This window comes from Arvicanthis niloticus, chromosome 25 (genome assembly GCF_011762505.2).
Source record: "Arvicanthis niloticus isolate mArvNil1 chromosome 25, mArvNil1.pat.X, whole genome shotgun sequence".
NCBI lineage: Eukaryota > Metazoa > Chordata > Mammalia > Rodentia > Muridae > Arvicanthis > Arvicanthis niloticus.
Window position 1 is genome coordinate 17397322 of NC_133433.1, and position 14617 is coordinate 17411938.

Genomic DNA, 14617 nt, shown 5'->3' on the forward strand with positions numbered 1-14617 from the left:
GCAGAGACTCTAGGACTGTCGTATGTAACTGAAGGGGATGTAAAGACTCCCAGTGTCTCAGAAAAAGTAATTAACTGTTTCAACAGGAATAACAACAGAGTCCGATCACTTACTAGCACGTGCTCTGGTCAAAGGCGCACATGGCAATGCTCTTACGAGCGTTCTTGTTTACATGTGATGCTCAAAGCAGACAAATAGCACAAATAAATAAATACTGTTTCTTACTTCCCTCGTCTCTGAACGAGAAGGTTAGCTCTGTACAGGAGCTCTGTGTCCCCCTGGCTCCCTCGATTGCACGCTTCTCTTCACTTCCAACAGAGGAGAGACAGCAGTGCTTTTCAGGGACTTCAGGAGGATCACAGAACCACAAGGGATGCCAGACAGCATCTGCTGCAGAGGCCGCGCAGCCATAACTGAAAACAGCAGCTGGCATGCTTTTCTGCAGCGCTAAGATTGCCTCTGGGCTCTAATTTGCCAAACTGTATTCTTTTGATTCTTCCAGAAGTTGGCTCATTGCTTACATTTTCTTCAAGGCCTTCTTAATTTAGCTCTGTTGTTTCATGACCTGTCTTTCATTCTTTCTTTCTGCCCTTTCCTGTCTCCCTCCTCCTCCTCTTCCTCATCCTCCTCTTCCTCATCCTCCTCCTCCTCTTCCTCTTCCCCTCCTCCTCCTTCTCCTCCCCCTCTTCTTCTTCTTCCTCTTCTTTCTCCTCCTCCTCTTCCCCCTCCTCCTTCTCCTCCTCCTCCTATTCTTATTGAAATTCCACTACCTTTCATAAATCTGAATGTAATTTGACCCCTGCTTAGGAAGCTAACAATTGGGATCTCCCTCTTTTCCAACCAAGTATTGGGTGATTATGGAGGACCCTAATGCCTGCAGTGGTCATCTTTGTAAGGATTGTGCAGATATAATGGTGCTACTGAGATCACTTCCTTTGTATCTCTGAAAGAGAATTTATGTAATGTTCACACGTATACACATACTTATATATGTACATAACCTTGTAATAAAACATGGAAAACATTGAGCTGTCATTAACTTCTGTGCAGACTTAACTATTAGACATGATTGCTCAAAGTTTTAAGAGAAAAATTACTCTGAGGCGTTTAGTCAGCACGACATGGAAAGTATTGAAGAGGAAAATGCACAGGTGTGGATTGCCTCATGGATGGTGAGGATGTGAACACTTGCCTTCAGCGTTTATAACCTAACTCTAAAACTTACTGACAGCTTACAGATGCTCTGTTTGTTTTCTGACATGGAAGCAAATCAAATATTATCAGTGAAGAGCCTAAGGGAGGTGCACATTAATTTCTATTATCTAGTTGCTGTGTAGTGTTTTAGAGCAGCCTTAGTAGGCTGTAATCTATCTAGGAACTTTAAAAAAATTGACATGAACATCTCTAGCTTGTTGAACTGCCTCCCTTTGAGAAGTGGCAAATTAAACCATGTGTTTGAAAAAATCTCCATTGCCAGTGCTGAGAACCGAATGCTCCACTTTAAATCAGAGATGCTATCATAGGTTAGAAGAGTAATACATGCCTTGCTTCAATTCAAGTCAAAGAAAAGGACACATTATTAATAAATAAGTAAACACATCTTTGGAAACACAGTTAGGCTTATAGTCGTTAGACTTAGTCTCAGTATTTAAGACCATTAAAAACAACGTGGTCACAGTTGATATCCTTTAGAGAGACAAGAAAGAAACTGAGAGGCAGACGGGGAAGAGAGAGATTGTTATTTCCTCAACTCTGCCCTGTGTCCTGCCACTGTGTGGGTATCCCCTTCTCCAATTCAGTCTATATTTCTCCACCATCAGCAATTCTTGACAGAAGTTAGAAAACTTTTCCAAACATATAGGCTTATGCTAAATTAAAGATTTGCTTAGAAATAAGGGGATTGGACTGGAGAAATGGCTTAGCAACTTTGAACACTGGTTGCTCTTCTGGACGATTTAAGTTTTAATTCCTGTCACCCATATGGTAGCAACTTCCTGTAACTCTAGTTCCAGGAGATGCGACACCCTCTTCTGGCTTCCATGAGTACCAGGTACATACTACACAGACACATACCCAGACAGACAGCCACACATATCACATAAATAAATTAAGGTTTTAAAAATAAGGGGTTTAATATTTTCTAAATCACCACATATTTTCGAGTGGCTAATATATACATGTTGGACTGAATGAAAAAGACAATTCAAAGAAAGTGAAATAAATTAACCAACAAACAAACGAAAAGCAAACAAAAATCTGATTTAAAAAAGTGCAGGCTTCACGCTGCCTCCACACGTCTCCAATCCCTCACCGTGTGACCTTGGATGGTACTAATCTCTCTGTGCTTCAGAGCCTTCTTAGGAATGGTGACTTCACACTGAATTCATTTCAGTTCCTTGCTCAGTACTTGCTCGCAGGTACAGAGTTAGTATTGGATTTAAAAAGACCCACGGGGAGGACAAATGTCATTGATTTTTTTTTTTTTTTTACCTGAAATAAAACTTAGCAGTTAGTGTATTTTTTACTGTCCATTCAAGCACACAGCTACTAACTCTAGCTGTTCTAATCTGTGAGCATGTCTGATGAACTGAGTCATCTGCTATTTTACAGCCCCTCCTCCACAAGTGTGTCTTTCAAAGGCATCAAGACAAGTGTCCATGCTGGCTGCCTCTGGGTGTGTTGCATGACAGCAGCTGTTACAGATTCAGTTTCAATATCTCTCTGTAAAATCAGGTTTATACTGGTTTACTAACTCTAGTAAATGCCACCACATTTTAGGGGTAAAGGTCATTGTATCAAGAAAAGTATATTTTGTGTAACCACAAAATCAATATATAAAATATTTCTATTATTTCAAAATGGGTATTTCCCCATGTTTAATTATATTCAACTTTCAGTGCCTACCTCCATTCCCTGGCATCCTATAATTTTTCTCTTTTAAAATTGCTATTGATACAGAACTGTATGTTTTGTATCTGGCTTCTCTTAGCACTGATGGTTTTGAAGTCCACACATTTTCTTTCCTACTGCTGTTTGGAAAATGTTCCAGAATCTATGCATTCTCTTTAGATCCACAGTAAGTGTGTGCATTACTCCATGTGAGATGGTCAAGCTGGTTTCAGAGTATCTGCTGTGTACCGGCAGCAGCGGCTGAGACCTTCAGTTGTTCTTACCAGATTCTGATTTATTTATGTATCTAATTCAAGCCATTCCAATACACCAAGATTCCCTCTGAAGTCTTCATAGTGATATTTTAGGTATATGTGAGAATTTGTGAATTTGGCCAAATGTTTTTAAGGGGTCAGACTTCTGCTTCTGTGAAATCAGCTTCTCTGTCACTGCTGTGGAAGTCAGGTGGTTTGTCAGCAGGCTCAGAGGGAAAGAACATCACACTAAAGACTTCCCGGGATTAGTAAAATTAAGTCTCTTGTACTGGCAGAGAAATTGTGCCTGCTATCCTATCCACGCACTTTGTTGCCAGAGTTTCTTGTGAGGAACTTCTGAGGTGGGGGAGCTTTGGAACAAGTACATCAACAGCAGAGAAAATCCCCAGGCTGAAAATTCTCCCCTTGTTATCCAATCTGGCCCTCTGGGACTTGAGTAGAGTCAGGCTATAGAGCTTTCCAGTGAGGTTTCACTCTCACTTGCAACCAGCCTTTGCTTCGACATGTTGTGCAAAGAAATGGTGCCTTATTTGTGTGTGTGAGTGCATGTGTGTGTGAGTGTGTGTGTGTACATGTGTGTTTGTAATTGTCTCATCATTGACTTCGTTTGGTTGTACCAGTTTGTCCACTGTTACATTTGGTATCCATTCACTGCAAAACACAGCTAAGAACAGATCATGCAATTTAACAATGATATGCCAATTTTTTTTTCTTGCCTTTACTCCCTCCTGTAGCTTTGAAATAACAACAGAGTTCAAGGCTTTCTCTTTTGTCTGTCTTGTGTTTTACAGGTGGCTTGTCTAATATCTTGCATTCTCATCCTTATCGTCATCTATGCAATAGGACCTTTGCTGTACTGGCTGCCCATGGTATAGTCGTGCTTTTTATGATATACTTCTTGACTTTTAATCATAATTATTGCACACAAAATACCCTGGGACAATAAATTCAATAACCCTAAACCTGAAAATCATTTTAGGTACGTGAATATTGAGTATAAGGGAGGATGGGGGAGAAAGGGAAGGAAATGGTGACAGTCTTCTGGCTTATTAGGGGGAACTAGAAATATTCTCATGAAAAGTATGTTTTGAAGACTAGGGTGTAACTCCATGTTAAGGCATCAGCTGAGCATGAGTGGATTCCTTGTTTTGATCCCCAGCAATGAAAAAAGAGGCTCTCAAAGAATTTTGCAGAAAGTGTGGGTTGGAGAAAGGGAATAGAGCACAAAACCCATTGTCACAGCCTGCACATGTGACTTATGGAGTGGGACTTAGCACTAAATGCCTGTGCTTCCCCTACCCATTCATAACCAGGGCTTCCCACGACCCCAGCCACCATCCTGGTCTTCCCCTCCAGGTCTCTAATTCCTAACTTTCCAAGGGAGAGTCATCATTTTCATAAGATGATTGCCTAATACTCAAGTTCATTTCTCAAGGGTATAGGTTTCTATGAAATAGGGTATCTTATATTAGGACAGCTATTGACATACATAGTTGAGTGCATAATTTCTATAACAAACACATTTCCAATAAAATACAGTGATCCTAACAAAGAGGAAGTTCAGTCTTCGACGTTCAGCCTCACAGTTCACTTTCTTTCTCTTTCTTTTGTGTTCTTTCAGACTTGCATCAGTGTTGCCCTGTGATTTGCTAAAATTGATTGTGTCTCCCTAAAGTGCAAAATAAATTAATTTTAAACAAATGTTACTTTAATCTAATTTGTGACAGCTTTTTTTTTTTTTTCAACAATTTACTTTAAAAACAACTCAAAATACCTTGGTGCTTTTAAGTTCACATTAAAATGTTTGTCTTGCTCTTCCCCCAACTTATTCTTCCTTTGCAGTGCGTTCTTGCAAGTATTATTGTTGTGGGACTGAAGGGAATGTTAATACAGTTCCGGGATTTAAGAAAATACTGGAATGTGGATAAAATCGATTGGGTAAGTAGCAGTCTGACCAGATATTTTCTTCTTTGGCTTAAGCACATGCTACCAAATATACTCTAATACTCTCATTTGGCAGGAAATATGCTTAACCATTTGAGACTTGTGTACACCCAGTTGTATCTTCACAGTTTGAATGAAGGCATGAACACAGAATTTTATCTTATGTTGATGAATATGCAGTTGAAAGGATTTCAATTTGAGTGGATTGAAGATGCCCAGTTTAAATCATGGATTGATTTTGAAGGCAGAGCTCACTGAGAGATATATGATGGTGTTTTATATGCACAAAAATCCAGCATTAAATGTTTGATACATAGACACACAGTGGTCTCTCAGTGGTGTCCACTTTAGTGCCAAAACCTCTCACAACTTGTCTTTTCAATAGATGAGACCATTGGGAGGATTACATTCGTAAGATATCTCGGGGGAACAGGAGAGATTAGGTAACAATAAACAATGAGAAAGTGTGTTTTGGCTAGCAGAGATATTTAGTGCACTTACATTCTAGAGAAACCGGTCTGTGTAAAGCGTTCCCAAATCCTTCCTCTCTCCAGGGTGAATGAAGATCTCATGAGTGGCCTCTGTTCTGCTCTAGACCACACTTTTCCTATTGAAGCGCCATGTCCTATGTTTCCTCTTTTGAACCTTTGTGCTAAGGAAGCGCTTGGGCTGATGCTGGTGCTTACTTTCCTTATGCTGTCTCTGTGACTTTTACCAGCACAAGGCTGAGTGGATGAGGGATACAAAGACCAGTTGATAATGACTTGACCTTCTTGACACCATTTATTCAGGGAAAGGCACAGAAATAAATGTATTGCTCACCAGGGGTCTTTTTAAAAAAGATGCGCATGCTTGCTCCTGAGTCACTCACCTCTGAAAAACCTGGAGTTTAGTAAAGGATACCTTGGGGGCGTGTCTGTCATGCCCTTTTAAGAGAGGATGGACTAAGATGTAAAGCCCTGCACTGGATGTGGCATGAGTCCCCAAGGCTAGAGAAAAAGCCATTATCAGTCATTTTGTCTCAATTTTCCTGCCGCCATGATGTGAAGTGATTTGCTTTGCTGTGCCCTCAGCACCCCCATGGCTTGAAGCCCTTGAAGCCATGATAACAAAATAATTTTTTTTTTCTGGTTTGAGTTGTTTTCCTCAAGTATTTTGTCACAACCACCACACAGAGCTCAACCCACTCGTAGGTTTTCTCTGCTTGGGGAAAAGTTGGAGTAGCACAAACAGCCATGCGGTTACGATGAAGTCTGAACATCAAGTGCATCTCTACTGGACTCTTTGCTGATTCTCTGGTGACCCAGCCTCAGCCAGCAAACTTAAAATCTCTTGTCCCTACACATTCTTATCAACACAGTTATTGTAAAGGTCTTTCAAGCTTCTGATACCCTTGGCAGACTACAATTGATTCCAGCATCTTCCCTGATTATGATCCAGATTCCTGAGTGGTTGACAGGTCTACATCTTACTTAGAGTTACGGTTTTAAACTTACATTTATTTATTTTTTTCAGATGCTTTTCTCTTTCGTAGATTCATTTTATATTCCACTTCCGCTTTATTTTAACATGACAACATAGAGTACAAATGCATGTCATGTATGATCTAAACCCGACATGCAAATCTATACCTAGAGAGGGACAGAAAGAAGTTTACAGTGCTAATTATGAAAGCAGACCCCTAAGCAGGAGGCTGTTAGATAAAATAGAAAGGGAAAATAAAGTGTGCGGTAGGGTGTCCTCAGTAGACTGAGAGAGGATGTGGTTTCCCGTGCTCTTTATTAACAGTTTCGAGGCATTAGGGAGAGACTGGACAGGGAGTTGAAAGAGCAAACAGTGAGCTGCCGTTACAAGCTCTCTGACTGTAGAATGTTTGTGAATCTTAGTTTTACAAGGGAGGAAAAACAGTGGAGAAGGAGGGGACCTGGAGACAGGTCTGGTAGCTGCGCACTCGGGCATGTTAAGTGTGAAAGAGTTTTTCTAAACAATTTAAAAAATGGCTTAAAAGCTTGTAATTATGGGCTAGCAGGGTGGCTCAGAAGGTGGTCACCTGCTGTGCCAAGCCTGATGACTTGACTTTGATCCCCAGAACCCCCAGGGTGGGAAGAAAGAGCTGCCTTTCAGTAGTTGTCCTCTAACTTCCACACATGCACTGTGCCCTCCCCCACACCTAATAAAAAATGAAATAGGAAGTCGCTTGTGAACTGATTGGGATTGATCTCGAAAATCTGGACTTAGGAGTCATCACATGAAGACACAGAGTAGGCTGTAAAAGGAGGCATGGGTATGGCAGACACACTATCATTCAGTGGGCATTGTATTCGGTTCTAATCATATACTTTGGCTGGAGTGAATTGATGTAGCTCTTTTTTAAATGTTATTTTTAAAGTTTGTTTTATGTTATGGGTGTTCTGCATGCATGCATGCATGTCTGTGTACCCTGTGTGCTTATTGCCAATTGAGGTCAGAAGAAGGTGTCAGATACTGGCATTAGAAACAGTTATAAGCTGCTGAAAATTGAACCTGGGTCCTCTAGAAAAGCAGCCAGTGTTGTTAATCATGGAGCCATCTACTTAGCCCCAGATGTGTGTGTGTGTATGTATGTATGTATGTGTGTATGTATGTGTATATGTATATATATATAAACATTTCTTAGCTGTTTCACCATCTTTTTGCTCTCTCTGTGTCTGTGTGTGTGTAAAAAATTAAAGCATTGGCTCTCAACCTGTGGGTTACAATCCCTTTGGCAAACCTTTATTTCCAAAATATTTATAATACAATTCACAAGTTTAGCAAAATTACAGTTATTAAATAATTTTATGGTTGGGAGTCACCATAACCTGAGGTGACTAAAGAAAGGGTCACAGCATTAGGAAGGTTTAAAACCACTGACTTTAAGGTATAAAGTTCAAAAATTTTATTAGAAGTCACCACTTTAAAAAACAGAAGTCTTTTTTTTTTTCTTAACAGTTTTAGAGTTGTCTTTTATAAAAAGATAACGAGAGAAGGAATATGTTTGGTGGAAGTGTAGTCAGGTATGGGGGGGAAGGGGATGCCTCTGAGGGCCCATGCTGAGGCATCCCTTCCCTCTGCCACCTGAGATCCAGCCACAGGACAGTATAGTATAGAATAGAGTTTATTCAGGGCATGGTGGGGGAGTTGAGAGGGTAGTAGAGACAGAGAAAGGCAGAGAGAGACAGAGAGAGATAGACAGAGAGAGAGAAAGAGAAAGAGAGAGAGAGAGAGAGAATACACACACACACACACACACACATACACACACTAAGAGTAGAGTAGTAGAGGCTGACCATGAGTATATGGAAAGAGTGGGGGAGGGGCAAGAGGACAGAGCAGGAGCAAGAAGGCAAGAGAAAGAGAGAGCAGAGCGGGTGAACAGCTCCTTTTATAGTGAGTAGTATAACAGCACATTTAGCTGTTGCCAGGTAACTGTGGGGCGGAACTTAGACAAAATGCTAACAAGAGTTGCATATGAAAACCTCCTGTAAAGAATTTAGAAAATAGGATTCTAAATAAGAATTTTACTCACAGGTATAGAGCCGAGTTCAGAAGCTGATCAGTTCTATGTAATTTTAATGGTACAGATCCATCATCCCACCAGATAGCAAAATGCAGGTCAAGGGGAGGTGACATAATTAAGTGGCTGCTGAAGTGTTTTCCCTTGACTCACTGCCTTTAAGGAACAAAGAGCAAATGCCTCCTGTATTTCAGGCAGTTAGGAGATTAACCTGTGCTTAGGGGTTGTGAATGCCAAACAATTCATTCAAAACCTGTGGGAAGGATACGAGCTTATAATTCCTGATATCTGTGATAGATAACGATATTTGGGCTTTACAGCAGGAATTGTTACAGAACACTGCTGGGACTTATTCTAACGAATGGGGTCGTTCACTAACTTACTATTACATCACATTTGATGATTTTAGCTATGAAGTCACCACAGAAAATACTAATCACTTGTAGCATATGACCTTATACAGGATGACGCTGCACGTGTAGAGCTATTTTATTTATTTATTTTTTTAGATATGACTATATAAACTGGAGTAGCCATGGAACTTCCCAGAAAGTAAAACAGGACCATGTCGGGGTACTCTAGACAGGGAACAGCAGGACACAAGTGCTATAAAGAGGGACATGAGAAAGACCAGTGGGGATATGACTGGGAAGAGAGAAGGGGGGGCAATGCAGAGAGGAAAGCGGGAGGGAGCTTAGAATTGTGGGCTAGCTCAGAAGGTAAAGGTAGGTAGATGGACAGGAAGGAGTAGTAAGTTAACATGAAGGATGTTGGATAGTGATTTCCTCAAGGGCCATAGACTACCAAACAAAACCCCATGCCAGGCATGGGGAACCTCTCTTTGACTTGTTGGTCAGGAGGCTCCAAAGGACTCCTAGAATAATATAGTTTCTTACTATTATACTTGGTTGTCTCCCAGAACTTGCAAGTAAGGCCCTATTGCTAAATATTCCACACACTTCAGATATAGGTCTTGGAGGAAGTGGGGTGAAACTAAATTGGAAGCCTTCTCTGTAGGACTAACTCATAGTATCCAAAGGTACTATGCAAGCTGCTGGGGAGAGAAGCCATCAATAGAATCACCCAGCTCTAAAACCTATGAACCACAGCAATGACCAACATGGCAAGATGTCTTTAAAAAGACAATAATGGCACTTATAACAGAGGTAACCATTAGCCATCTAATTGGACTTAATACTCACTCATCAGGAAGTCAGACCTGGTACTGTAAACCCAACCAACTGCCTGTGGATAGTGAGGTTATGGATCTAAAAGAGAACCTACTACTACCACTTTCCCACATAAATAAAATTGTATCTTAAATACTTACCTTTACACCGCAGGTAAGTAAAATTGTCACACACCCCTCGCCCCTTCAAGATAGCTTTTACTTGGGGCTGGAGAGATGGTTCAGTGGTTAACAGCACTGGCTACTCTTTGAGTTCAGTTCCTAGCAACCACATGGTAGTTCACAACCATCTGTAATAGGATCCAGATGCCCTCTTCTGGTGTGTCTGAATGCACCTACAGTGTACTCATATACATACAATAAATCTTTTATTTAAAAAAAAAAAAAAGCTTTTACTGTAGCAGACAAAGACCCTTATAGAAACCCACAACTGGTCAAAATATGGGAAACAATGACTGGGGTAAGGCACCTAACATCAGTTAATATATTTACAAGAGAAGAGAGGATATATATTTAGAAGAGAGAATGGAAATATTGTAGGAGCCAGAGGACCAGAATGCATGCTGGCAGATAGTGTTCTCATTATAACAGGAAGCTTCACCCATGAAATCTCAAAAATATGGTTGCCTAAATAAGGCATGCCCATGCCAGCACCAGTCGATATACCAACATAGGGGATTCTCATAAGGCCATGCACCTAGATGAATATCAGTGGATAACTAATGGCTGCCAAGAGAGGGAGGACTGGTTTCCAGGGATGTACAACTTCATTGGTTATCCAACCCTCAGCCACCAGCCTAAAACCTGTATACATATGAACACTAAGTGGACTTAGGAGGCTCTAGTTATGTGCACATGCAAAACCACAATAATTAAAGAGGAAGAAGAGGTCATGAATTTGAGAGGGAGTAGGAAGAAACAGGCAGATGGAAGAGGAAGATGTAGGGACGGAACTGATGTATATATAGTGCTCATGTCTGAAATTGTCACACAACTTAAATTAAATAATATAGAGCCAGATGGCACTACAATTGTTTGGCTGGTCTAATGAATTCTGGCCTCTAGGCTACATGTTTTCTTTCTTTCTTTCTTTCTTTTTTTTTAAAGTGACAAGATCCTAAAAATCCCTGAGTCCTTCGGTAGTTATGGAGACTGGTTTCGAGGAGTGGGACTCAATACTCTGATACTCTTATGAGGTACTGTTCTGCCGCACTCAGGCAGCCTCAGCACCTGATAGGTAGAGCTCGGAATCATTATGGAAGTGAAAGTTAGAATAAAAAACTTGCAGCTCTATTTTGTATATGATTAAATATAATGTCATAGGTTAGTGAGGAAAGATATAGTATATCTTATATATATAGTATATCACTATATATATATATATAAGGCATACCCATGCCAGCACCAGTCGATATACCAACATAGGGGATATACCAACATATATTATATATATATATATATATATATATATATATATATATATATTATCATATAGTATATCACAGTGTAGAAATGAAGGCTAAAATGACAGCCAGTTCATCTGAATTAAAGAGAACAACTGTGTCCCAGCCTATGGGGTGTCAAGCTGGGATGACCTCATGACAAATCATATAAAGCCAGAGATTTTCCAGATAACAACCCCTCCATTTGCTTCCAAGGGCTTAGCCTTTCAAAACAGCTTGTTTTAAACCAGTTTTGTGTGGATGAGACCCAAGAAAATTGTTTCAATTCTAAAACAAATCCAGTCCAGAGGTATTTACTTCAGATTTGTTTAAGGAACGAACGAGTTTCTATATATCCGTTTTCTCAAGATTTCCCTTTTCCTTTCTAAGCAAATATTTTGCCTTTCTTTTCTTTCTCTCTTTTCTTTCTTTCTTTCTTTCTTTCTTTCTTTCTTTCTTTCTTTCTTTCTTTCTTTCTTTCTCTTTTAGCTTATGTAGTTCAATTTGTGTTGCTTTTTAAATGTTGTAAGAGTCAGGCAATCCATACCCTTAAAGAAAACTGATTCTCCCCCTCCTACAAGCTAAGAATTGCCCCAGATTCCTCAGTTAGTGGTGGCGTGTTGTTGCATGGCTGTTTGTCTATTTTAAGCTTGCACACGTCTTGTACATGATGCATATGAGCTAGTTTGTAAATGCAGTTGCCTTGTTGTACCCAAAAAACAATTTTGTTGTAGTCATCTGATGCCTTTGGCTTTTACAATCCTTCCACCCTCTCTGAGGTATTCTCTCAGCCTTAAGAGGAGGGTGTGTGATACAGCTGTCACCAAGATTTTAGGCTATTTTTAAGTTACAGAGTGGGGTTTTAATCTCACTTGTAGATAACATGAAATTATATTTTTTGAAAGTATTTTAAAACATTGAAACAGAAAGAAAACAAGCTAGCATTGCAGGGATAGGCAAATGGTATAGGTTAGTTGGGAAAAATAATTTGAATAACTCTTAGTCTAGTATTTTATAAATAATAGGGTTTTGTGTTTAGACATATAACCTTTCTTGGTTTCATAAATATTTTTTGTTGTTGAAGCTATGTTCATCACTAAGCTTGGAAATACCAGCTTTATAAAACAAGATTTTATGAAATCTTGCTGAGATTATAATTTCAAACAGTGGGCAAACTTAAAAAGTTAAAATTCTAATTAGAAGAGATTTTTTTTTTTCTAAAAATTTCTGAAGTCCTTCTACGAACTAAGTCAGCCTTGATATTTAGCTTTTATAGGAAGTGGGCTTTTATAAATACGATCTTTCTAGGAGCTGGTCTAAACCAGTGTTGTTTTATTCTATTAGTTTAATATTGGGCTTTGAGAATAGTAGCAAACTATATCAGTTATTTTCACAGTAATCATAGCAAATAGAAACCTATTGAGAGTGACAAGAGCCTCCAAATAGTTGCTTGTTGTATCATTATGTTCAATAAGAAACACTGGAAATTCTGACATATTTTTGAGCACATACATAGCAACCAACTATTTGCTTGCTAGTACTTGGGGCTTGAATAATGGTTGACAATGCTTGCAGGTAAAGGAATGAACCTTCCCACTTGTATTGTTGAAGGCTGATGGAGCCCTGGTTTGCTTCTGGGTTCCTGGGTTTCTCTTCACGTTACAGAATGTATTCTTGGGCTGGTGAGATGCCTTAGTGGGTAAACACACTTTCTGCCAAACCTGATGACCTGAATTTGATCTCTGAAACCCACATGGAGAAAGGAGAGAACCAGCTCTAATGTGCTTTCATTTATGTGGTATTCAGCTCACCTCATAACCTGCTCCTCTTTGTGAAGGGAAAGAGAGAGAAAGAGACAGTGGAGAGAGAAAATATATATGCAAGTAAAATTTCAGAGATTTGTTCACTGGAGTGCTGTTGAATACAGTTGTGAGGGTTTTACAGTTGTGAGAAAAATGGGAAAGAAGTAACCACATTTCTTTTTCTGTGTCTCTAGGGCATATGGATCAGTACTTACATTTTTACAATATGCTTTGCTGCCAATGTGGGACTGTTGTTTGGTGTTGTCTGCACCATAGCTATCGTGTTAGGACGCTTCCCAAGGTAAGGCTTTATTTAAATACTCTGTATTTAGTCCATAGCAAAACACATGGTATTATAATTGTTTTTATTTTCAGACTAAATATATATATATATATATATATATATATATATATATATATATAATTTCCTGTTTTATTTTTAGTGAGGAAACAGAAAAGCAAATGACAAAATACTTTGTCTACATGTGATATAGACTAATATTGGCCATAATAAAGAGAACCATCAAAATAATAACAAATCACTGGGATAAATCAACTTAAAGGGACAATTTTATTTTGCCTGTGATTTGGAGGTTGCTTTGGGCCTGTAGTGGCCCAGTTCATCTATAACAGAAATGCACAGTGGAATAAATATGCTTGTTCCTATGTGCCTGGAAAGCAGAGAGACAGGTTATGGTGCCAATGTCTCCTTCAAGGGTACATGTTCAGTGACCTAATACCCTTCTATTATCCTTCATCTCTTAACCGTTCTACTGCTTTCCATTAGCAGCGTAAGCTGGCAACCAAGCCTTCAATATGTGGGCATTCAAGGGCCATTTAAAATCAAACTACAACAAATTTCATAACACCTGATCAAATAAGTAAACCTCCTGGTCATATACCTTATTATAGCATTTAAAAAGACGTTAAAGGGTATAGTATTCAATAAGGTGTAAACTTGCACCAGTAATCGTCATTTAGGAAATGAAACGACCATCTTGGCGGTCCAGAAGCCACGTTGTTTGCCGAGGAGTGCTTTATTGCTGTGTCTTTTGGCTGAGCATCATTACTTTGAATCCTTTGCTGCATTCCCAGAGTTCATCTACTACTTGTCATACTCCATTCTCAAGGGTCTCCTGGAATGAGTTATGAAATAATCTGAGACTATACCTTTAAAAAGTAAAATAGAAAATATACTTTCAAATAGGACCCTCAAATACAGATAATTGTCTTCTTGTTGTTGTTCTCCTCTTCCTCCTCCTCTTCCTTCTCCTCCTCTTCCTCCTCCTCCTCTCCTCCTTCTCTTCCTCCTCTTCCTCCTCATCCTCTTCCTCCTCCTCCTTCTCTTCTTCCTCCTCCTTCTCTTCCTCCTCATCCTCCTCCTCTTCCTCCTCCTCTTCCTCCTCTTCCTCTTCTTCCTCCTCTTCCTCTTCTTCCTCCTCCTCTTCCTCCTCCTCCTCCTCCTCCTCCTCTTCCTCCTCCTCTTCCTCCTCCTCTTCTTCTTTCTCCTTCTCTTCCTCCTCCTCCTCTTCCTCCTCCTC

At 39.7% G+C, this 14617-nt stretch overlaps 1 protein-coding gene across 3 annotated transcripts in view; it reads left to right on the top strand.

The window, feature by feature from the left end:
• The window catches only part of Slc26a7 (solute carrier family 26 member 7), a 109407-nt gene that overhangs the window by 73474 nt on the left and 21316 nt on the right, over window positions 1-14617 (top strand). For all 3 annotated transcript variants that reach the window (XM_076924133.1, XM_076924134.1, XM_076924135.1), the window contains exons 9-11: window positions 3956-4033; window positions 5007-5102; window positions 13271-13377. In XM_076924133.1, the coding sequence (XP_076780248.1) occupies window positions 3956-4033; window positions 5007-5102; window positions 13271-13377 (281 nt within the window). The remainder of the gene's footprint in view (window positions 1-3955; window positions 4034-5006; window positions 5103-13270; window positions 13378-14617) is intronic.